Below are 23,897 nucleotides of genomic sequence, written 5' to 3' on the forward strand. Positions count from 1 at the left end.
CATGCATTGGCTTTAACTAACACAGGCACTACTAGCACTATTCAAACCTGGTTTGTCTATCAATTGCAAAGAATTTTCAAAAACAGTTAAAAAAGTATGGTGCAGATGCAAAAGGTAAAAAAAAAAAAAAAAATCTGTCCTGTTTTCCCCCATCCCTTTGAATTGATCCACAGCCAAATGAAGACCACAAATAGAGACCTAGTACAGACCTACTCTTAACCAGTAGAAGAACCAGGCCAGAGTTAACATTTCACACCACACCCCAAAACAGCATTTATTGAGCAAAAAACCTCTTGCCTTTTGCACCATCTTGTTTGTCAACCACTGCAGCTGCACAGAATTTTTCAGGATCATTGTGTAAGTACCTTTTCCCCCCCCTTTTATTTTTTTTTTTAAATGTTTGGTGATGTATACAATCCAAAGACTTGCACCCAAGCTTAGCAATTTTCACAGTTAAGGCATAAGCCAGTGATACAACGGGGGGGGAGGGAGGAAGAGCTCACAACCCCACACTAAATTTGCCCTGTTATTGATTTTATGGCTTACAACGTACATAGACACACACACACTGTTTACTGAATTACTTGTAGTAATGGAACTATACTTTCATTCCTCAGTTGCTATAGCTGCATTACAATCCAACGTTGCATTCAAAATCTGGAAGGAAATCCTAGGAAAGGTACTGTGTTTTCTTTTAAAGAAACTCGACTAGTCAATCAAAGTTTTAAAAAACCAGTTCAGGCATCAAACCAATATGGGCAAGCAACTTGTACAAAAATATACTGTATAGAAACACAGTTGGAAAATTGCATAGAAAATATCCTTTTATTTAAATTGAAATAAGGCACAGTTTTACTAGCTATGGTTTGGCTGTAAAAATGCAAGTCTATTTTGATTACTTTTAAGTCGTTAACAATATTTTCCATAAAAATATAGGTGCAGGAATAAAAAACCCTTTTACACAGAGTGGGAAACACTCTATTGTAAAATTTCACCAAATTTAGTGTAATTGAGTTGTTGAAAATTCAAATGCCATTTTGAATCAGGATCCCATATGTTATTGTCCTCCAGGTTGTTCAGGGGCCGATACTGTGCTTTCTTCATTTCCTGTGTAATCCAGGTGTTCCATCATCTAAATGTAAAAAAGAAAAAAGAAAGGAAAAGAGATGGCTCTTTATAAAGAAATATTGCTTTCCCCCCATTGATCTGAAGTATTTGTTAGCTAAGAGAGATATAATTAAACATTTGTTAGAGTACATTTTAGCAGCATACAGATAGGAAGTCCTCTATAGATCAAAGAAGTATTCAAGCTAAATAATCAAAGCTCCATTAGCTAATGCTTTCCACTACAAAAGCATTCTCCAACCAAGGACTCAAGTCCTCTACAAGAAATTAAACTTATGAGTCAGAAGTATCTTGATTATTAAATACAAAGAACAAAAAAAACAATTGGGTTTAAGCAAATTTTTCAAAGACACAGTTTTCAGAACTGGAAGTAGACTCTAGGATCTAACCTGACATTTACAGGTAGCAAGCAACAGCTTGAACAGAAAAAAGTGGCTTTCTCTTTTCACGGCTGTAAAGGCTACTTATTATCATTAGTAAAAACTAACTATTGGTAACAGCTCTTTGTAAATTTTCCTTCTATTTTAAAGAGGATAAGGGAAATGGAACTGTAAAGTCCTGCAACAGATGAGAATCTAAACCAGATTATTATGTAGACTGATTATACTTTCCAATTAATGTAACTGATTAGATCACTTGAATAACACAAGACAAATTTGTACTTGTCCCAACTAAAAAGCCCCATTTCCCTATCCACTGCTGTACTGCTAGAGGGCAATGAAGGCTCTGGTTTTCCCCTTGGGAAAAGTCATTGAATGTATTACACAGGTAAAGTACACATTTGTTAGTGAGACAAACCAAGACCATCAGTTTGAGGGCTTCAGAATTAAACATAATTAACAAGAGGCCAAGAACTGGACAGTTTTGGTAGCTGACAACCATAGATAGAAGATACACAAGTAGCACAACCAATGCTGAAAAACAAAGTGTCAAGGAGCTCATGTGCCCAGCGTGGCAGGATTATTAGGACAAGGGATAATGCATTCAGCATCAAAAGGTAGAAAACCACACGGACGTTCTTCCTTAGTGGCATAACCAGCCCAGGAGTGAGAATTCTCCCTGTCTTCCTGTAAAACAGCTGCTCACTGTGTGGGTTCTGATCTAAGCTGGGCAGATTTCCACACAATAGGTTCCTTGTTTACTAGCACCCACTGGAGAATCCTTGGCAACAGGCTCTGACACTGTTGTGCTGTACACATTTTAGTGTGATATAATTCTATGTTATATCAGAGAGTCAAGTTCCATTAACTTCTCTCTTCTTCTCCAGCTGTGACCCATCTCTGTGCCATTCCTTCTTTTATGCCAACAGAATTGTTTCATTGAAAGGCACACAAATACACCTTATCAAAAGCAGGTTTGCTTAAACAAGCTGTTTCACAGTCCAGCCACACCAACATGCTGTACAGTAAGCTGACAGTTCCAAAAAACAAGTCAGTGGGATTTGGGTAATGCTCAGGAGAGCCTAGGGGCCACAATATCAATTTGACTCAGACCAGAAAAGGTCTTTCACAACTCTTTCTTTGTGTGTCAGAATTAAGACAATAAGAATAAAGGCAGGCACCAGTCTTGCCAGTAGACCTAAGAACTGAGTTACAGCAACAGCACACACTCAGTCCAGCAGTGAACACCCAGCTCCTGTGACAATGACAATTTTGCATTCATTTCAGTATATTCACTTTCCCCCCTGCACTGTAACCAAAAATCCACATCAAAAGTCACCCAAAGCAAAACACTCCCTACAATTACAGAACTCAAACCATCCCTTGGAATGAAATCTGAAGTATTTGTTTCCAGGATAAAACAAGAACAACCTCCCCTCACAGTGCCATATTACATCAAGTCATGCCATATATCCTCCTTCATCCCAGGGAAGATCATCTAACAGCTGGCAGAGAGAAGGCAATTTTGGTCAGCAGAGACAAGATGCTTCTAGAGTTAAGAGTCACCCCTATTTGCAACAATTCGGTGTATTCCATAGTCAAAGGTTCTTTTCTTAATCCTACAACACTGGAAGTAGCAAAAAAAGTACTTTTTTGTACAAATGCTGGAGACAGCACCTGTATTTAAATTTTAAGTTCTAAGCTTAATAATCAGATTTTTAAGTTAACTTTTAAAAACCTGAAAAAACCTTTAAAAGGCCCAGTAAAGCATCAAGGATGTTTTGATGGGGTTTTTTTGTTTGTTTTCTTTTTATATAAATGTTACAAAGTTAAAAAAGCCACCCCACCCCATTTCTAATCTCTCTTCCACATTGAAGGAGAGCCCATAACTTGAAGCTGGGGACAACAGGTGTCTCTCCAGAAGTCTGACATCGCATTAAGCAGCTTTTCCCACACATGTATCTCCATTGTAGATTCTCTCAGCACAACTCCATCCTCAAAGCCTCAGCAGAAGTTGCAGGAATCTTTATGACAACCAGCAGCAAAATGAAGGTACCTCGATACAATCCTGGACAAAGTTGTTGTTTTAACCCTCAAAAGAGTCAAAGCAATCTGACATTGTGGAGAGCTGGTGAACACGTTTAAAAGTGGAAGAGATTTTAGAAGCTCTGCTCCCACATCTGAATTCCTGACAGTTTTTAAGGGGGAGGTGTTAAGACAGCTTTGTAACTGAAATACATTTATGTTTAACCTATCTCCTAACATGGTGAACAATTAAAAACTAAACCCAGCAAACTCACCCCAAAAAAAGCACTCCCACAGAGCCAAACTAGAAATGGCAGTACCAACTCCTCCCTGTAAGACTACACAGTACCTAAGACACACTTGCCTGCAAGATTCACTTGGATGATGTTGCATTCACAGAATTCTTAACAACTCACAGGTATGATGAATCTGTGAGTTTCTAAAAATGTGATTATAAAAATGATGGAACTAAACTGCAGGTGCATGCTGTGTAACATGCCAGTGCCAAATCTGTTGATTTATTACTTCAAACAGAGATAAGAAGTGCCGAGCACTTAAAACTGACAGACTCTTAGAAGTTGCAACTGTCCTATGTAGAAAATTTCAAAGTTGCATTTGTCCATTAGATTTTTCACGTTACTACTAAAAGTATTTCATAGCTTGTACTGATGCAAAAAAACTAGTATTTTAAATTAATAACTGGAAAATAAGTATGAAATTAGTTTATCATGCAGGCATGCATGAGGAGTATAAGCAATCCAGAAAACACAGAAAAACCTTTATTATACATTCCACAGCAGCAATACTGCCTATTTAGGTGGCAGGAAAGTCGGTACATTACTCTCCCAAGAAATGCCTGTGCCTGTGCTTCAGAATAGTTAAAATGTTTTCCTGTGCAGCAACTCATTACAGCTCAAGACTACTCCATAAAAAAGCCACACAGAGCATAACTAGAATTTCAGACTGCATCATTACACAGAAACAAATGATCTCAGCTATGAATTATGGGAGCTCAGAGCTATCTTGAGGAGTCAAGTATTTGTCATATGTATAAAGCAGAAACTGAAAAAGTGGTTTTAACAAACCTATCCAAGAACTTGAGTGCACAGAGCAGGACAGAATAGTTTTAAGCTATAAAAATACAGTCTCACCATCTGCTTCTAATTTGCACTCAACCCCTCCCACTTTCTAATATCATCTTCAGTTTATATCTAATTTCTTTATTATTAAGGCTTTTTAATGAGACTTACATTGTTAAAGTTCTCTTTATTAGAAGAAAGAAGCTAACGAGAAGTACTTTTTAATTGAGAATTTCAGACACAGTCAGGGAGAGTTCACCATCTCAAATTGTCTTCAGTGTACAGAGCAGACACCCTACGCTTTATAAATAGATGTATAACTCCAGACCAGCAACTATAATTCAAGATTATATTTAAATTCCACATGAAGCTGAAATTTGAAAGCTTGCACTGCTCTCTCCAAGCTATGTGGACAGTAAAAATAAATACCATCAGTGTTAGCAGTCATGAGCTACAGCCAAGAAAGGTCAAACCTCACTGCAGTCCAGACGCTGCACAGCGGCAAGACCACAAAAGCTGGTCTGAATCCCGGCTCCCACTGCAAGCAGTGCAGGCAGGACGGGGTAAAGGACACTGTGCAGCAGTCAGTGACAGAGGGACAGTAGGTGCAATTACTAAAGGCAAATTTATCATGCTCAGCATTATAACAGACTATGACAATTTTTGTTTAGCACTAAGCAGGTTTTCATGTCAATGCACTGACATAGAAAAATCAGGTGAAGGACTTCAATATAGGTAACAGAAGAGAAAATAACATCAGTTGTAAATATTTTAAGACACTCCTAAGGATTTGGGAAGTTAGAAAGCAGAGAAGCATAGGAAGCCTGCCTTCAGGCTTAGGAATCATGGCTCTGTTGCTACTTAATTACATTTTCCTGTATTCCTTTAAAAAAATAAAAAACCCAAAACACTCAAGTGCGATGACAGATTTATATTTTGTCTTCAGTTCTATCCCCTTATATTGAGCTATTCAGAGAAATTAAAAAGTAGATGCAAAAAAGACTGAAAAGAGGAAGCAGAGGGGAAAAAAAGGAAAAAAGAAACCACAAGATGATTAAGAAAGTTGCATTAAAAGAAGACCATAATCACACCTTGTAGCAAAGGCGTCCTGGACGAGTCCGATACCTAAATAAAATTCATTCAATTATTAAAACCATATGCAACAAAACCAACAAAAATCAGAAAAACCCAAAACTCAAAAAAGCTAACTAATGAACTATCATGAAGTTTAGTCACCTGATGCACTGTACATGCTCTTCTACCCCTATTCTTAGGACATTTTGCTCTAACAACTGTGCAAGGTTTCTCTGCTCCCATGAGGACAAAGCAAACCCCTACACAAGTCTGACTACCCTTGTCAATGGGGCACCTCTCCCCAAGGCAAAATCACCACAGCTGTAGCCAAAAAGTCTTCTGACACCTTTCTCTATCTTCCTCCTTAGACTGAGCACTGAAAACTGGACATGTCAACCCCAGGCCTGTGTGGGTTGGGGTGGTTTGGGGTTTTGTTTGTTTGTTTGGAGTTTTGGCATGTTTGTTTGTAAGTGCAGTAAAGACAGTTCAAAATACAGCTTTAGGTGAGGAGAACATCAAATGAAAAGATCAACACTGCAGCATTTCCAGAGTGCAACTTGAATAACACCCTCTGGGAAGAAAAATTAATATAAAAATATTCTTCAGATAGTTATAGAAAAATAGGAGTTAGCAAAGTTACACAGAGGTGCTCAATCACAGACAAGTCTACTTGGGGTGGTGGAGTGGGGGTTGAAATCAACATTTTAAATCATGCTAGAAATGGAAGTCATCTGACCTCAAAACAAGCTGAAGTTCAGAGTAGTTTTAATCCTTCAAGAAACCAGTTGAAAGGACACGAAATAACTACTATGGCAACATAATTCTTTCAAGTATGAGTTTTGCTACAAGAAGTACAAGAAATTTTTGTCGCTAAGGAGAGCTGCCAAATTTACTTAGGCCAGTCTTACTCAGAACTCAAGTGAAGAAAATAAATTGCAAAGCATTTTGCCCCCAACAAACCCAGAGCTACTGGGCTTCATATATGTGATGCTGTTCATTTTAGGATAGCAAACAGTCACCAATTTATATACAAATGGACACTAAGCCAAATTCATTTAGACCTACAGAGGAACATTTCTATTCACTGGACCTCAGAAAGGAGAAAAGGTGCTTTTGTAGACAAAAAGACAGGGTATTTAGTTAAAGCTGAAACTCTCCGGAGTAATTTCACACCTAGCCAACCTCCAGCTGAAGCAGGTGTACAATACTGGTTAGATGAACAAAAGGTTCAGCTGCAGTGTTTAGCTGTAATACTATAGGAGCTGCCTGCCTGTAGTTTTACATTTACAAGAATTACCCTTGATTTCCACTAACCCACTTAAACCTTGCAATCCAGAAGTTGAAAAAGCAGGAGCTGCTCCTTTCCATCAACCTGACACCCACCTTCCCCCACAAGAAACTACCCAATCTCAGAGTTCAACACAGCCTAGACACAGGTGAGTGTCTGAACTCACACCATATTGGACTTTAGGTCTCAAGCAAAATGTGGAGTAATCTGAGATTGGTCTGCCCTATGATCAGTGCCAGCTCACAAGGGCTACTGGCACACTCAGCTACTACAGCAAGTTCCAGCAGGGAAATGTGCACATGGCAACAGACAACAGGTGGGATTTTAAGGAGTGCAATTCCTGGGTAGTGTCAGACCTAACCAAGGGGGAAATGCAGAATGCCCAAGGCAGTGTGCCCACAGTGTGTGCTGTGACAGGAAACACTTATGTAACCACCCAGTTATTTTGTTGCTGAGTGCTCGGTACAATCCTGACAGTGCAGGACATCAGTGATGCATGGAAAGTTTCTAAAATTCTAGTTGATCACCAACCTTTTTGGAACTGTCTCTGATACAGGAGTAGTGCAGACTGGAGTCTGCATGCTTAGTTCAGTGACTCATGTCATACTATATCAAGATGATCGATGAGGAATGTCAAATTATGAGAACAGATTTATGAAAATAGAACAAACTACTTTTCCTCCCTAAGTACTGAACCAGCTATTTCATCTCCCTTAAGCTCTGTTCTCCATGTCAACTCCTAGACTAAGATTTTCTAAGAGTAAAAACTGCTTTTCCTTATTAGTTCCAAAAGATCACAGGAAGACCAGCAAAAATGGGACTGCAGGTGATTTATTACCAAGTACTCAAAGAAGCATATACTCAAAGGAACTAACCCAAGGCATCCAGCCTACCTGGTAACTGCTTCCTTTCCAAAACTTCTTCATCTCTTTGCGCCTCCAGGCAACAAGTGAGCTGGTGATGAGTGTACATGGTACAAGATAGAGAAGGGCAGGTTGTCCCATCTTCATTAGTGCCAGAACAACAAAAGTCAGCACCATACCAACAGCATAAGCTATAAAAAGATATTTATACAGACACAATCAAGAACAGGAGAATTTTTAGATTAAGTCAGATAAGCCAGAATTATTTTTTTTAAAGTAGTATCTTCCTTGTTAATATAACTGAAGACAGACAACTGGTTGCTCTGCATTTGCAAGATTTCTCAAAGCAACTGACTACCTTTAAGAATAGTCACTTCAAATATTAGCAGGCACACTAAAAAGAGATATATATTTATATTTTATAAAGAGATTCTTGACAACATTGAACTTTAAACTGAAGAAAACTACCTAGTTCTGACATTTAAACAAAGCTATTATGAAGACCAACAACACTGAAATATCACATGATTTACCTATTGTGCAGGAAATGTAGTATACAGAAGACGAACTTGTTTGAACATCAAATCTTCGGCAATAGGCAACCAGAAGCCCTTGAAGGAAAAAAAAAATTAAAAAGGAAAAGGATTAATGAAATGTCTGGCCATGAATTTTCTTCTCCCCAATCTCCAAATGAAAGCAGCATAAAAAAATTTATAGTAAGACTTCCCACTACTGTATGTTATCTTCTTCCCATTTATTTCTGGAAAGCCAAGGACCAGTTTAAGAAATCCTACAGTAAGCCCAGGAATTCAAAACCATACTGGAAATATGAGCCAAGTGAGCTCGATATTAAAAGGGTTTGTTTTTTCAGCAAGTTAATTACATTTTCAGTAATTATGCTATTTTAGGCTGTTTTCAGTTTTCTAACACAGAAGAGTAACAACCTATTTTTAATACTTTTCTTCATCAGGATTCTAATGCTCACACTTAACATTCAGCAATTTTGCCTACACGTGCTTAAGTAGTTTGCTCAACACTCCAACTATGGCAAAATTCAGCTCTTCTGACAAAGTTGGGAAAACTGGGCAATACATTTTCTGTTACTTCACCTCTAATTATGTAGTCTTGGATACAAAAATCCCATAAGTCACAGAATACCTACTTTCTGTGAGATTTGGATGAAATTTAGTTAATACTGACAACTGGATTTATCCATGTGACTTGTATTTACACAATCCAGCGCAATAGAAAAAACCTGTCACAGTTAAAGTGTTCTGCAACACACCAAGCTTTCTTCTATTGTGGCTTTTGTTGTATTCTGCACTGACAGATCAAGGCAAACTGCAGCATTTGATTTAGTAATTACTCTGTGAATAAGCTCTACTGTAAGTCAGTTGAGAATCAAACCCAAAATATTTAACCTGAAGTTACAATTACCAAAACCTTTGCTCACCTGGGACAATAATGTCTCCAAAACCCAGCAATGAAAATGGCAAGTCACACAGTGTCGATGCAGAGTGTTCAAGTCTAGGCACTCTAATAACCACAGGTAACTGGAAAACATTATTTCAGAAGCCATATAAATCTCATCTAAAGCATCCTGGTGTTTTGGATTTTTGGTTGCTTAATTTAATAAACAGTTTAAATATAATTAACTTATTGTTAATGCAGAACTTTAAAATAGGTCGAACCTAAAGTAAAAACCAGAAACCAACACAGAAAATAGATAAAGCTTAAGGCAACAGGTAAGCTGGAATTTCAGATTTACAAATAATATACAGACCAAAAAAAAAAGAAGTTAAAACAATATTTAACCATGTAATCGGAGTAACAAATCTGGATTATTAACCTAACTATAGAATACTGATCAATGATATCCAGGCCCTGAAGAGAAATTTGGACAGTCAGGTTTTCCCCAAAAGAATAGTCTTTTCAGAGGGAATAATTTAAAAATCCAGTATCTGAAATACAATCCTTACTTTCTCATGGGGAGCTGAGCGTTCAGTAGGGACTTCCACCAAGTTTCCATCACTCTAGGATCAAACCCAAGTCAACAGGAATTTAATACTTATAAGAAAATAGCAGAAGCTGCTGTATTTTGTGAGAAAGTTATGCCAAAAAGCGCACTATGAATTAGCTACGCAGAGTCAGTATTTTTATGCTGCACGTGTTAAAATGACTTTTCATACCTTTTCACTGTTTCCAAAGGGACCAGCTGCAACTTCAACCATTATACTTGCCCCATTCTGAAATTACAGTTATTTTTCCAAAAGTTAGTGGTTTAATGCATCAAAATTTTCATACCACATTTACAAAAACTGCTTGTACCTCCACCTACAATTCAGGATTGGAAAAATCCTGAACATCAAAGCAAATGCACGAGTACTGTACAGTATTATACAATAAAAATCATGTAGTCCAGCCTAAAACCACTGTTAAAAAAAGCCCCAAACTACAAGTCCACTAGATGTAGCTGGAAGTTTAGATAAAAACATGTCAGCTTTTTCTGCCATGAGCTTTTCTGCTTCAAAACAAGAGCAGGTGATGCTTGCACAGAATTCATACTACACTGCAAGTGAGCATGGCAGAAAATACTAGAGCATTTTCCAATATACAGGTGTTTAAAGCAAAAGAAGGAAAAAAACTGGAGGGCAGCAATTTCTCATCATCACACTGTCCCTCAACTGGGGACAGTTTACTTTTGGCCATGTGATTGCCATAAAAATTTAGGCCATTGTTGTTTTAAATGGGTAAAAAAGAAAAGAAAGTCAGCTTTTCCTTCTTGAGAATTCTGAAAACACTGACCTGTTGGACAAAAGCACTGCCCCAGTAACCAAACATTTTTGTTAAGATAAATTCACAGACATACCTTAGTGATAAATGGTGTTATGAAGACAAAAAACACATCATATAGAAGCAGAAGGCCTAGAAGTATTACACAGGACTGGCAAAAACAAAAAAAAGAGAAGAAAATATTACTGTGGGTTTTCAAGGATTACATAGCTGGATTCTGGTACCACTACTGTGCCACCATGTAAAAACCAACCCAACCCAACCCCACCCCATGCCATGCTTTTTAATCTGGCATAACACTTAAAATAGGGTTAGTGTCTTTTAATAATTATTAAAAATTGTAAAGATCACATTTTTTAATATAGATTTCTTGAGTGTTGAAAATCTATTTCCTGACAATAAACTTCCAGATTCACAGCAGTAGAATACTATGTTAAGGTAAGCAACTTACAGTACCTTAAAGTTGGGCATTTTCAGTGTTTTAATGAAGTTTAGGCAGAAGGCAACTCCCAAAATATCTTGCAAAATCCAAGCCCACCTAAAAATAAAAATACATTTTTACAGGTTGTTACTTGTTTTGCTCTGCTTGCATGTGCAGCTTCTGATTTAACTATTGCCTATTAAACTGTCTTTTTCTCAACCCATGAGTTTTCTCACTTTTACCCTTCTGATTCTCTCCCCCATCCCACTGGGGGTGGACTAAGCCAACAGCTGTGGGGGGCTTGGTTTTCAGCTGGAATTGTACCCTAACAGTTTTCTTCATCAATGTTATAAAGAGAAAATTAGTTGAACATGGGCTAGAAGAGGGCCTTGGTGTCCACTGGTGTGATTGCTCACTTGATTGGGAGCCCTACTGAGCATCTGGCTTAAGATGCTACTTGGGATGTACTGCAATACTTGTGTACTTGTGGTCCTGTGCTTCTACAGGCCCATAGGAAGCACAGGACCTCAGGTCCCTATGTTCTTCTGCACCTTTTCCTTCTGGGGCAATCCTCAGCAATCAAGCTAGTTCTTCCTCATCTTCACAGGTTTTTTTGTAACTTCAAATTACCACACAGTTCATTTGCATAGCTTTGTTCTCTATTACTCCCAGGCTTGTTAAGCTTCATAAGTACTTTCATGACTTTTTTGAAATTGGCACTGGAGTTTAGAAGGATGCTACACTCCAGGATTAGTGGTAGGATGGGAAGTTCATTAATGCCAATTATTCATATTACTCTGAAGTTAGAATGCACCACTTACCTGTCTTCATTTCGAAACACTGCCCAGACAACAGCTGCTGCTGTGCAGAACACAGCAAGAAAAATAAGCCTCACTTCAATGGTTTTGTTACAACACGTAATCCTAAAAGAAAATAATTAAATTAAAAGAGAAAGCCTGCAACAGCCAAGACATATGCCTGTTCTATCACATTTCCTTAAGCTGACCAGCTGTTCTCATCCCAAAAGCTTCTCCTTTGCACAGCTGTTCTGTCCAGACTAAAGTGACATTATTCTTGCAACTGCAGCACCAATCCTTTTCTGGACTACACTAAAAATCAGCCAAGTGGGGCTTTGATGGCCTGTCCTCATTTTAGCAAACACATCCAGAGAAGGCAGCAAGCAGGTTGAGTTTGTTAAATCCATTTCTGTCAGTTAACTGAACTGTCAGTGAGAGACAGCCATGTCATGATTGCACAAAAGGGTGGTGGTGAGTAAAATCAGTTTTAGGACACATTAATAGAAAATTTAAAATGGGGTAACTATGCATTGCAAAATTGTGAGCCAATATCTGCTTCCAGTTGTCTGGGACAGTTCTTGAACTGATATTAACTGACAGAAGTAATGCCTGTCCTGCAGCTTACACAAAACCTGCTGTCTTTTCTACCTGATCTCTACCTTTGATGGGCTACTGGATCACCTGGCACAAATATCCTGCACTAAGGAACATGTAAACAGAATTCCATGATTCCAAGTTCATAAGCATCATTCTTTTGGGGAAAAAGAATCATTTGTTGCATTAAACATTCAGGATTTTTGAAGTGAAAATACAAGAGAGGAAAACAGGGGCACTCCCATACTCACTAATAACTGCAGGATATTTAACCCAGAGTAGTAAAAAGAAGCTGTCTGTACACTGACAACACACCACCCAAGTCAGGACTGTAACTGCTGCCTTCCAACATGGATGGTATGAGCAATGTGTTGCCTTTGCAATAAAGTTAATACTTGGCATTTCACAGGTACAGTATAGAGTAATATGAGGGAAAAAACCCTCTATTGTCTACAAGGTAGTACTTGTTCAAAACAGGATCAAATGTGCAGGATCCCCCCTTGATGAACAAAGTGAGCACACGACAGGCAATCAGAATTTGGTAAAACCAAGCTCAGACAGCCAAGCAGAGCCTTTCAAACTTGACTACAGCAATGCTTTCCAATGAAGGTAATGCAGAAAATCTCCCACAACTATTTTAACTGTTGATTATGCAACAGATACCTTTAATATCTATTAAAGCAGCTTGTAGTTTTCTTTTGTAACTATGCCACGCACTAAACCATACAGGAAATACTTTGTCAAACTCATATTTTCACGCCACATTGAGTAGCAAGCAGAAGATATGCAAAGGAAACCTCACACTCATAATAACTGAAGGTGAACAATACCTGCACTGCCCAAATGGGATTTCTCCTACTAATGCTGCCAGACAGTTGTACAGACTCATCGCAGAGGCCAAGCAGAAGACTGATATTATAACATACACTAAATAAAAAGAACGAAGATGGGAATCAGTGACAAAAAATAACAAACAGGAAGCAAACACAACACACATTTGATATTTTGTGTTCAAGAGGTGTCTGGACCTAGTGCTGGGTGATATGGTTTAGGGGTTACGGTGGTAGTGCTGGGTGGATCATTGGACTGGATCATTTGAACATCTCTTCCAACCTTGAGGATTCTAGGATTTCATGATATAAACTGTTAACAGCTATAGCAGTGCTTGATACAGTCACTGAGACTGTAGTCAGCTGATGACAGAAAGTGCTCAATTCTGAGTGTCTCTGCCATGACAAAGTTCTCATCAAACAAAAACTTGACTTAGAGGTATCAAAATTGCTTTCTACCCAGATCTTCACTACAAAAAACTAAAACCAAACACCAAATCCCAGCTACTAAAAAACATTCTCATCAAGCAAACTCTAAACACTAACAAGTTGTCATTGCCATCCTCCCAAGAACGTTGACATAAATCACACAGTTTTTTTACTCGTTGCTAGTCACTTCTTCTCCCCATCACTTCATTCAGAATAAGCATTGTTAAGACAGTCTTTGCAAGACAGTTGAAGAAAGCTTCTCTCCTTTAAGTAGCAATTGCATCTTTTTAACCTTCAACTCACACATGGAGAGAACAATTAAAAAAATTACATTCATTCCAGTTTAGAAATCTACTTTCAGACTTAGACACCTAATAAGATCACATAAAAAAAATAAGTCAAATGAGATTATTCATTGTTTCTTACCTAACCACTTGTAGAAGAAATAAAGTAAGACCAGCATGACACAACAGATGGCAACAAACAAGATAACTGTTACAGGGGTGAAGGTAACATTTTCCTCCTTCTTCCGTCTGGTTTCTCTCTCCCCTGGACTTGCTATTGCTTTCAGATTCTCCCTGTTTTAAGAAAATGACAAACACATTTACCTCAAATGGCAGATTATGAAAATCTTTTACTATGATCATAATTGTTGGCTGTAGAGCATTTAGACTGACAGTGTTCCAGTTTAATCCTTCAAACTATTATTAGACTTAAAACCACAGAAAAAATGGCATGCTTGCTGTTTGAGTTTCTCTCAATTTTTGATGAAGATATGCACTTCCAGCCTAGCATAGATCACAAGGAAAAGATTCTTAACTGCACTCCTTTCCAATTATGTGGTGATTGCCAACTCTAAGGAGCATCCCCCAGTCAAAACCCTGATCTGTATGAAGAAAAGTAGTCCAATACTCTTAAACTCCTTTCCAGGATGCACACACTCAGCTCCATTAGGGCATGACCTCTGCCTACAAAATTTCTTGGGCTAAATGTAGACAATTTGATAAATATGTCTACAATAAATCAAAATCATGAGTATTGCACACTGTTTTAACACCTCAATTAGACATTAAGTGTCTGTAAAACCCACTCATGTTAGCAGAATGAAGCTGGCTATGTACTAGTTCTTTTACTCTGTAATTATAAGGTGTAAGGGTAAGTGAAAGAGAGGGGGTGTAATTGGGGACTTTCACTAGGAGTAAAATTTCTGTACATACATACTCCATATTTATACCTCACCATGCAAAATAAGGAGACTTAAATTGCTGTGTTTGTTCTTTGAGCAGATAGCCCTTCTACTCTTTAGTACAGACACCAGTGCAACTTGCCCATCAGATAACATGCTCCTGATGAATCCCAGGCCCTACTACAAAATGCTGAATTCAGCACAAACAGCCACCTTCAAAAGAGAAAAACCCACAGGAGCAAGGCACTTTGTTAGATGAATCACCTTCTCAGAAGACATGCTTTGAATAAGCAGCTTTAAAAAAAAAAAACTCACCCTAGATTTATGAAAGAGCACTTTCACAAGTTTAATAAATTACACCTAGGTATTTTTCAATATGGCAGACAGCATCACATTTTGTTATTTTAGCAGTCAGAGCAGCCACACCCTGTAGCACTGCAGGGTGAAAAAGAAGCATAATCAGATCCAACCTTTAAAAAAAGAAACATACACACCTCCCCTCGTTCTACTTCTTTAATCTGTTTAAAATCACTAGATTTGCCTAACTAGTGGGAAAGAGGAAGCTGTTGTTATCACATACAATCCTCTCCCTATTGTTCTGGGGACCAAAGCACCAGAATACCACTGAGACATGGAAGGTAGCAACACACACTGGCCTATTCAGCATACACAGGCACCCAAGAATACTGCAGCATAATGCCATGCTCTCAAAGGCCAGCTATAGCCAGCTAACCCCAGACTAAAAACAGCTCTGTGCATCTGTTAAAGCTGCACACCCAGCACGGGGCACAAACCCCTACTACCTTGTTTCTCTGTCTTTGCCACATTCTACACTTCCACTCCCTCCTTTTCCCTGCACAAGGACTATTGCTGCCTCCTTGCCCTTTCCTAGTCCCAGACCTGCTGCTGCCCCAGCTCTGCTGCTCCACCAGATAACACACAAAGTTGAAGCAGATAAGGCAGGCTGGACTTTATCTGGAGCCAGCCAGACTCAACCAAATTGCATTTCCCAGTGTTCCTAGGGACAGGAGTGCTGCACTGCCAGCTGGAATGGAGCAGTTGTACAGACCCCTGCCAATGTAGACACTACATACGACTATAGAAATACCTCTTGAATCACTGGACTTGAAAGGTGTAATGAAAATACCTAATTTCTGTTGTGGATATTGGAGACCTATGATGCCAGTTACAGACTGCTTGGTAATTCATCAAAATGTTAACTCATTCCTTCTCCTAAGAGCTGCATTATCCCTCAGGGACTTTTACTCAAGGCTCCTCAAAGATCTGAGGTGATTTTTCAGAGGTTGCAGTGCTCAAAAATTTCATGGCAAAGCAGCTAATTGCACTTGGATCTTCTAATTTTATAACTACCAACATAAAGCAAAATAATTTCTCACTGATGATAGTGACAGTTTTCACACACTTTGCAGTTCATGTAATTTAAGCAGCTCCATTTCACAAACTTACAGTTCTGCTACTCCGCTCCAGTAGCCTCCCAGTGCCACTGTAGACACAGCAATTAGGAAGATGACAACCATGCTGTAATCAAACTCTGGCAAAGGTGGTGAATACAGAGTCACATTAACTTCATTTCCAAGTGTCTGAAAAATAACACACAAGTTGGTTCATAAGGAGAACAAAGAAACTATAGGGCTTATTTTCCAACAAGATGTACATCATGGTTTCCTGCTCTTGATCTAGACAATGCTGAGAGGAAGTTTTCAACTTAGTGTACAAAAGATCCCATATATTTGCCAAGAAGCAATGCTTTCCACGTTATCTTTCAAGATGGTCAGGTTTGCAAACAATCCTATTACTACCAGTGTGGAAACACAGGGATACCACAAGACAAAATGGTGCTTCTTTGCATTCTTTCCACACTTCCCAGAAGTTGTGCCTCTAGCCCAAATATATCAAGTACTACCAAAGATGTTTTCTTTGCAGGAAAGCATATCTAAGGTAATCCACTTGAAATACAAACTCACAGGTCCACTGAAATACCAGCAGAGATCTACCTCTAGCTCTTGAAACCACAAATCTCACCATTCAGATACAGACATGATGCTTCAGATAGAACACAGCGAAAAATCAAAGTGGCAGAAAGTTATTTACTAGCTTTACACAAATATGATTTGAGATGGATTCAAAAGAGAAGAAAGCAATTTCACATTACTTATAAAATTTGAGACCTAAGTAAATAAAACAATCAATTGAAGGATGCTGAAAAAAATGGAAGAGAACACTGAGATGTAACTGGTACTGAACCCTACAAAAATCTTGAAAGCAAAACCAAGATGCTTCCATTTGACTGAAAGGTGAGATTTAAGAAGCATAGAATGGATGATAATTTGACAGGAAATGGAAGGTGGTAGGGGAGACAGGCTTGCTGTTGCAGTCAAAGGAAGTCAAGACATCTAAAGTTACCGTGCAGTGAGAACAGACTTCAGAGATGCTGTAAAAAACCCAGATTTGTTTACAGTCTGCGTGCAAGATAAAAGCAGGAGAGCAGAAGAACATGCCAGGCAGGTTTGGCTACAGGAAGATCAAACTGGAAGTAGAGAGACTGAATGGGAAGCCCAGTAGTGCAGTGGCCACATGGGAAGAAAGCTGATTCATTTCAGCATCTGAGTTACCTAATTACAGATAATAACCTTTCTGCAGGCTAAAAAAAAGTCAGAATCACTCTTTTGCCTGCAGTTATGGAAGTTCAGAAAACAAGGAAGAAAATTAAATTCTAGTGAAACACTGCAGTTGTATGAAGTGGAACATAACATTAAAGAGAAAAAAACCCTATCCAAATTACAGCATCCTCTATGTAAAAAAATAAAAAAAAACCAAACCAGATTCAAAAAAGTGCCAAACCCCCCAAGAAACCTAAAGGCTCATACATTTTTAGTATTAAATTCCAACATATCTTAATCCAGTTCTTCCTTTAAGTTTCATAGATCTTACAAAGTATAGTTTGCATTAGAATCTAAAGTAACTGTTTCCTTTTGTTCCTATATTGTTCTCTTCCCTAAAAACTTGCAAAGTCTCAACTTCCTCCACAGGGAGCACTACAATCAAACAGATTGCATCAGATAACAACTGCAAGAGAGCTGTCAGCTGTCCACTGACTAGATCTGTGACACTGTGCTATTGCTATCAAGGCACATGACAGACCTGCCTCAAATGGTGAAGGCTCACAGAGATGAAGTCTTGTAAGAAAAAGTAAAAAGAATGCTTATACAAACCAGTTACCCTCAGACTGGTGCTGTCTGTCTCTTCTAAATAAAAGGAGAAAGCTGGAAGCCTTAAAGAGAGTTAGAGCAGAAATACAACTGTAGTGGGAAGAGTACAATGGTTGTCAGAGTCTAAGCAGGACATACCATTCAAAACAACAGCTGCCAGTGACATGACAGAAGGCTTTGGCAAAAAACTGGATCAGAACTAGGAAAGGATCACTTGTAGTCTGGGCTGTGTTCCTCACTACTTTTATCTCATTGTAAGACAAATATGAACTCTCTGATTCAACAGCAGTATGAGACATCATGTGGCATACCAATCTACCAGCAAAGTTGCTTTAGGAATTACTATGGCTATACAGAAGTGATTCTACATGACACCACCCTGAGCAAAACAGGGCAATAAAGTGGTGCAGAGAAGACTCAGAGAACCAATTAGGGACCCAACCTTGCCCCACTTCCCTTTCATGTTACTAGGGCATTTTAAAATCACTCAACTAAGCAAATGACACTTGTCTTGACTTGAAGGAACAAATCTGAAGACAGAGGACAACCTGAACCAATCCACATTATTTATCAAAGCTATGGCAGACTGAGAACAGCCACCACAAACCTTCAGTTGTGTCAGTGCTCAGCAAGTAGCAATCTTCAATGGGAACAGACAGTAAACAACCAAAAAGTCCTATAAATCTAGGCAGTTTCAGTTTGCATACTTACCTAAGACAATCTCCCATGGCAGCTCTGAAGATTAAGAGCAGAAATGGTGAAGTGAGCTTGCAAATTCATCCGAAGAAACTAAGACTACAGAGGTTAGAGCTAGCCTCTGCTCCCTACAGAAAAACATGTGCAACTCCTGCTTAGCAAAACTATTTAACACTAAATAAAAAACCTAAAACAACAATAACAACAGAAAAAGCCACACTGAAGAAAATATACTGTTTTCCTTAAAACTCTCTGCAATATTCTATATACTTCCCAAAACAAACTTCCCTGCTTATAAAGCTTAGCAGACACCACAAGTGCCTCATTTTAATGACAAGCATTTGGCATCTCACCATAAACTCATGAGCAGAAACTCAAACTATACTGCCTAACACTTTAACAGATGCTGTCACGCCATATAAAGAGAAAGCTCCTCATCTGGCAAAGATAAAAAACCCTTTCACCCTCCTCAATATCCAACTTGATAAGGTGCTGCTTGCCTGAAAGCTACTGTGCCATAGCTACAAGCTCAACTGTTGTAGTTTCCAAAGGAACAGCCCTCTCAGGCTGTAGCTCTTCACGTCTCTCAGGATCTGTAACTGTACACAAGTCTACTGGAAGACAGCTTATCTTGTTTAGCAGGAAGACCTCTAAGATTTCCTTGCCTCCAGTTAAGTATTGTGTTTCCCATTCTTAGTGTTCTAATCAATCATTCTCTCTCATTCACCTGAGTTAGGAAGACCAGCACTTCCATGATTTAATGTCCATCCTCTTCTGAGAAACTGAAAGCAGTATCTATGCACATTCAAAACAGGTAGACATCTGTATCTAACCTGAAACTATTTTATTTATTTGTTCAAATACCTAAGTTTGTACAAACCATAACATGCTGAAGTTCTGTTACTTACCAGCTGCATATCTACTATGTCATTGTATCTTATAAGAGCAACTGGAAGAGTCACATCTTCAAAATCAGTCTTGTTGTCTGAAATAGCAGACTAAAAGGCAAAGTATAAGTGATAAGTATGTTGAGCCTATTTGCAAAGCAGGTTAGATCCCTAAAAGCAGACTATCCTTTAAATTTCAGTGTATTTCCAGGAAGGTAAAAAACAAAAAGCTCATTCATCACCCTGTGCAAAAGGTTAATGAAGACAGATGTACTTAAATCAAAACAGGTGATAACAACAACACATCTGGATTCATACAGCTCTTGTGCTTTTATAGTATTACAAGGGATAATCAAAACTGTTTTTATTCTCTACACCTCTTAAACAAGATTGATTTTTTCATGATAATCACACATTCATAAATTGCACATATTGGTACAAAAATGTTGCAGCTGTGATAGAGAACAAAAAAGCAACAGAAGTATCTGTGAAAATATCTCAAAATACTCTTTTATCTTCAAATTTGGATTACATTTTCGTAGCTTATTTTTATCATACCTGTCTAAAACAGTATCACCTAAGATTACATGGAGTTCAGAATGCACTAAAATTAGGGAATGATAAAGACAAGTATTTGCATTCAGAAACATGACTGAAGTTATAAGGAAGAGAATAACAATACAATGTGGTTGTAGATACTTGCAGCTGATATAACCCAGCATTGCACAGAGGTAACTCAGTCTCAGAACACCAGTCCCACCAGCACAGCACTCTATGGGAGGGTTAATGACTCCTGCTGGAATCCCACCCATAGCCAGGGTCCTCTGCTTTTGGGCTTCTCTCAGCTAACTCTGTACAACACCTCACTGGATCAAACAGGTAAGACACTATTTCACCACACAAGAAAACTGTGTTATAACTTACCAGCCCGGATTTACTGGCAATCAACAGCATCTTAGCACCCAAACTTTGTGCAATTCTTGCTTTCTCCAAAAAGGTGCAGTTTCCTCTCATCACTACAACTGCTTTGTCCTTCATTATGCCAGAAGGAACTTCAGATGAACTGCAGAGGACTGTGGAAGTCAGGTTTTCCAGAGTCCTGAAAGTCTGCAGAGAAAAGAAACATGACAAAGCTAGGAAATTTGATATTACAAACTAACCTAGATGAGTACATTACTATGGTCCTTGAGGTTTGCCAGAAAGAGGTGTAGTAGAAAATAATCATTAATTCAGGAATATAAAACCACAGCAGCAGTTTCTGCAGCTTGCAATACTGAGGGACATTTAGAGCAGCATATAACTGAAATAATCAGGCTGTTTTTAAGTGCAATTTCACAGCAGTTGTTCCTGTAAATTAAACATAAGAAACTGGTTACGTAGGAAAACCCCTGCTTGCAGTTCTGGGGAATCCAATGTACACTCTGTGATATTTCCAGGCTTCACAAGCCAAAAGGGCACTGATGGATACAACACAATCAGAGTTCCAAAGTATAATGCTTGTTCAAAACCTGCTGTTGAGTCTGATAATGTATTACTTACTACAAAATAGTAGTAAAAAAATTATATCGTTATTTCAAAGTTAAATTTCATATTGACAATTATGTTTAAATTGTTGTCGATTTTCTTTAGCCACTTGGATGTCTTGACTAACTAAAGTATCCCAGCAAAGATGTCTGAGGCAGACAAATGATTTTTACTCTTTTTTACATTGAGTTACTCTGTGAATGAATGACAGAAGGGAAGGCAGAGTGCCTTGACCACTCCCAAACACAAAGTGTTTCCTATTTATATGAAGAGTGCCTAAAGAACATTAATTTCTGCCTCACACCAACACACTAAGAAAATAAGGCATGATGATGCATTCCAGATAATCTATTACACCACATGTTTTGAAGACAAGTAAACAGTACATCAAACTGCTGAACCAATATAAAAAAAATCTGTTTCAAAAGTTTATCAATTTTGTAAACAAATAAACAGAACTTTAACTCCCAAATATAAAACACAGACATAATGATAACACCTGAAGAAAAGAAATTTACGGTATCAAACGAATACATAAACACATTTAAAACCGGTTCTAAGCACAGAGAGAGAACCCCTTTGTAAGTTTTAGAAGCCATCTTTTTAAAGCATAGAAAAGCTCACTCTAATTTTTTTTTTGAGGGGTGACAGGGAAGGGACAGCATGACCCAAAATGGTAAATATTCAGTGTAGCACCTACTTAACATTTTGAACACCAGCTATAGCTGACCCAAATTCATACTGCATTCTAGTTCTCAGAGACTGTGACTACAAGCTACTTACAGCATTGTCCAGGCTTTTTGGAAGAGATGTCCACTTAGAATTGTAAATGATGCAGTAATCCTTTGTCACTGGGGGCAGCCTGCTCCCAGAGGCGTGCAGGATCCCCTCATCCGCGGCCACCTGCGAGAAACCAGGGGGTTCTGAATTAAACAAAGCTCAGAACACCACTTATGCAGACATCCCTCTAAAAAGTTGTTAGGAAAAGAAAGAGCTGTTAGGAGAAAAAGAATTTATTCACTTAATTATTTTACATAATGACTAATTCCATGAGAGACGGGCAGCTTGAGAGCAGGCCAGAAAACAAGAACCTAGTTACTGTAATGCTGCACAGCTCATGTCACCAAGTATAGAATACCAGCAAGAAACCCAGGCAAATGATTTCAGATTCTGTATCACATCCCTTCCAAAAAGTGTAAAACTTTACATGGAAAGCTATTAGAACAGCACATGGAAAAAAGATGAAAGTCTTTCCCTCCTTGCAGACTCTAGAATTTCCCCTACTAATAAAGGTATGATATGACAATTCCTGAAATATTTTTTCTCAAACAACTGTAAACACAGAGACCAACTAGTGTACTTTAAAAAGAATTTGTGCAGTTAAGGAAATACTGGTGTTTCTTAAGATTAGACTCCCTCACATAACATGATTTCTGTTATTTACTAATACATCTGAATTTTAAAACTTCTGATAATTTTATGATATATGCCTCTCCTTAAGTATTAATAAAGGTCAGGTACTTCAGTGGATAAATGAACAGACTAAAGATCAAATGCAGCTACAGCTGCATAGTACTGAAAACAAACATAATTTGTATCTCAAAGAAGTGTCACCTTAGGAAAACTGGGAGATGAATTCATTTCATCTGTCTGTCTTGAGACAGAAACTGACCTCCACAGCAACAAGTGTCATTAGATTAAAAACAAATAAACTTAAATCCTGTTGTAAATTCCAGATTTGTATAAAAGAACACTGAGACATTAAGCTAGAAGTGGGTATGGGGGGAAAGCCCAAATACTTGTGATATACAATGCTAACCATTAACAGTGCTACAGAGGCATTTCTCCTCTAGCTCACAGATCTGTATTCTTCAGCAAGTGTGAACTGGAGAGAAAAGAAAAGCATGTGACGATATTGTTTCAGAGGTTTATGTCTGCCTGGTTTGAATAGCAAAAAGCCTTCTTCGGAGGAATCCATTATATTGGCTACAGCGCACGAACATCTGCTGGGAGAACTGTGGCAAAGGGCCTGAGCACATTAACTGTTTAACATAGAACAGTTCTTCAGCTGTCAGCTAAAATAAATTGTTCCATGATTTATGATCAGCACAAAAATTATCAAGCTTCCCTCTTAAGTGCACTCACCTAAAAGTACAAACTAACGGCAAATTAAAAGCAGTAAAGACTTCCAACAGGTGCAAACCCCAGATGTTTCTATCTATTAAAAGCTCTTTCTGCTTCACAAAGTAGAATAATAAGTGTCTTCTGGGTCCCAGGAAATCAACTGTTAATGCTACACAAGCGTAAATCTACCTAGAAGGAGTGATTACTTGCCTATTTGATATGCTTGTTTTGTTTGGCAAGCTTTCCCTCCCTGGGGATGAATCAGGGAACACAATTCATCCTCATGAGGCGGAGGGAGGCAGGACCAGAGCGTGACATGTACCCACATGTATTCATTGCTGAGCTCTGAACACAGCATTTAGAAGTCAAAAAAATTAAAAGAAACTATTGATGGACATTTGGAACATCCTTACTGAAATCCCGTTGCATCCAGCTGAAGTTCTCTCATTTTCTAATTGCTTCAGTGTCCTTCTTTCACAACAGACAAGGGCTACTGGTTTGGGCACCTGGCCTTGCAGTCAGCTGCATCACTGAACAAATCCTACTCTCAGT

The 23,897-nt window shown here is 38.4% G+C and overlaps 1 protein-coding gene across 4 annotated transcripts; it reads right to left on the bottom strand.

Annotated features, from left to right (window-relative positions):
- Positions 1–798: 798 nt before the first annotated feature.
- On the bottom strand, positions 799–23,058 carry SPPL2A (signal peptide peptidase like 2A). Of its 4 annotated transcripts, XM_018069720.2 has the most exons (17): positions 23,041–23,058; positions 22,005–22,124; positions 20,622–20,804; positions 19,719–19,808; positions 16,352–16,485; positions 14,125–14,276; positions 13,270–13,366; positions 11,870–11,971; positions 11,084–11,165; positions 10,704–10,778; positions 10,024–10,080; positions 9,814–9,867; positions 9,288–9,387; positions 8,368–8,445; positions 7,865–8,025; positions 5,701–5,734; positions 799–1,132 (listed from the first exon to the last, which is right to left on the bottom strand). In XM_018069720.2, the coding sequence occupies exons 1-17, from the start codon at positions 23,041–23,043 to the stop codon at positions 1,101–1,103; spliced, it is 1,554 nt and encodes a 517-aa protein (XP_017925209.1). In that variant the 5' UTR covers positions 23,044–23,058; the 3' UTR covers positions 799–1,100. The 4 variants fall into 4 exon arrangements, with proteins under 4 accessions (XP_017925209.1, XP_017925211.1, XP_017925208.1 ...); XM_018069722.2 differs by lacking the exon at positions 9,814–9,867; XM_018069719.2 differs by lacking the exon at positions 5,701–5,734.
- Between the last annotated feature and the right edge of the window lie 839 nt (positions 23,059–23,897).

This window comes from Manacus vitellinus, unplaced genomic scaffold (assembly GCF_001715985.3).
Source record: "Manacus vitellinus isolate BGI_N305 unplaced genomic scaffold, ASM171598v3 scaffold_16_pilon, whole genome shotgun sequence".
Taxonomy (NCBI): Eukaryota; Metazoa; Chordata; class Aves; order Passeriformes; family Pipridae; genus Manacus; species Manacus vitellinus.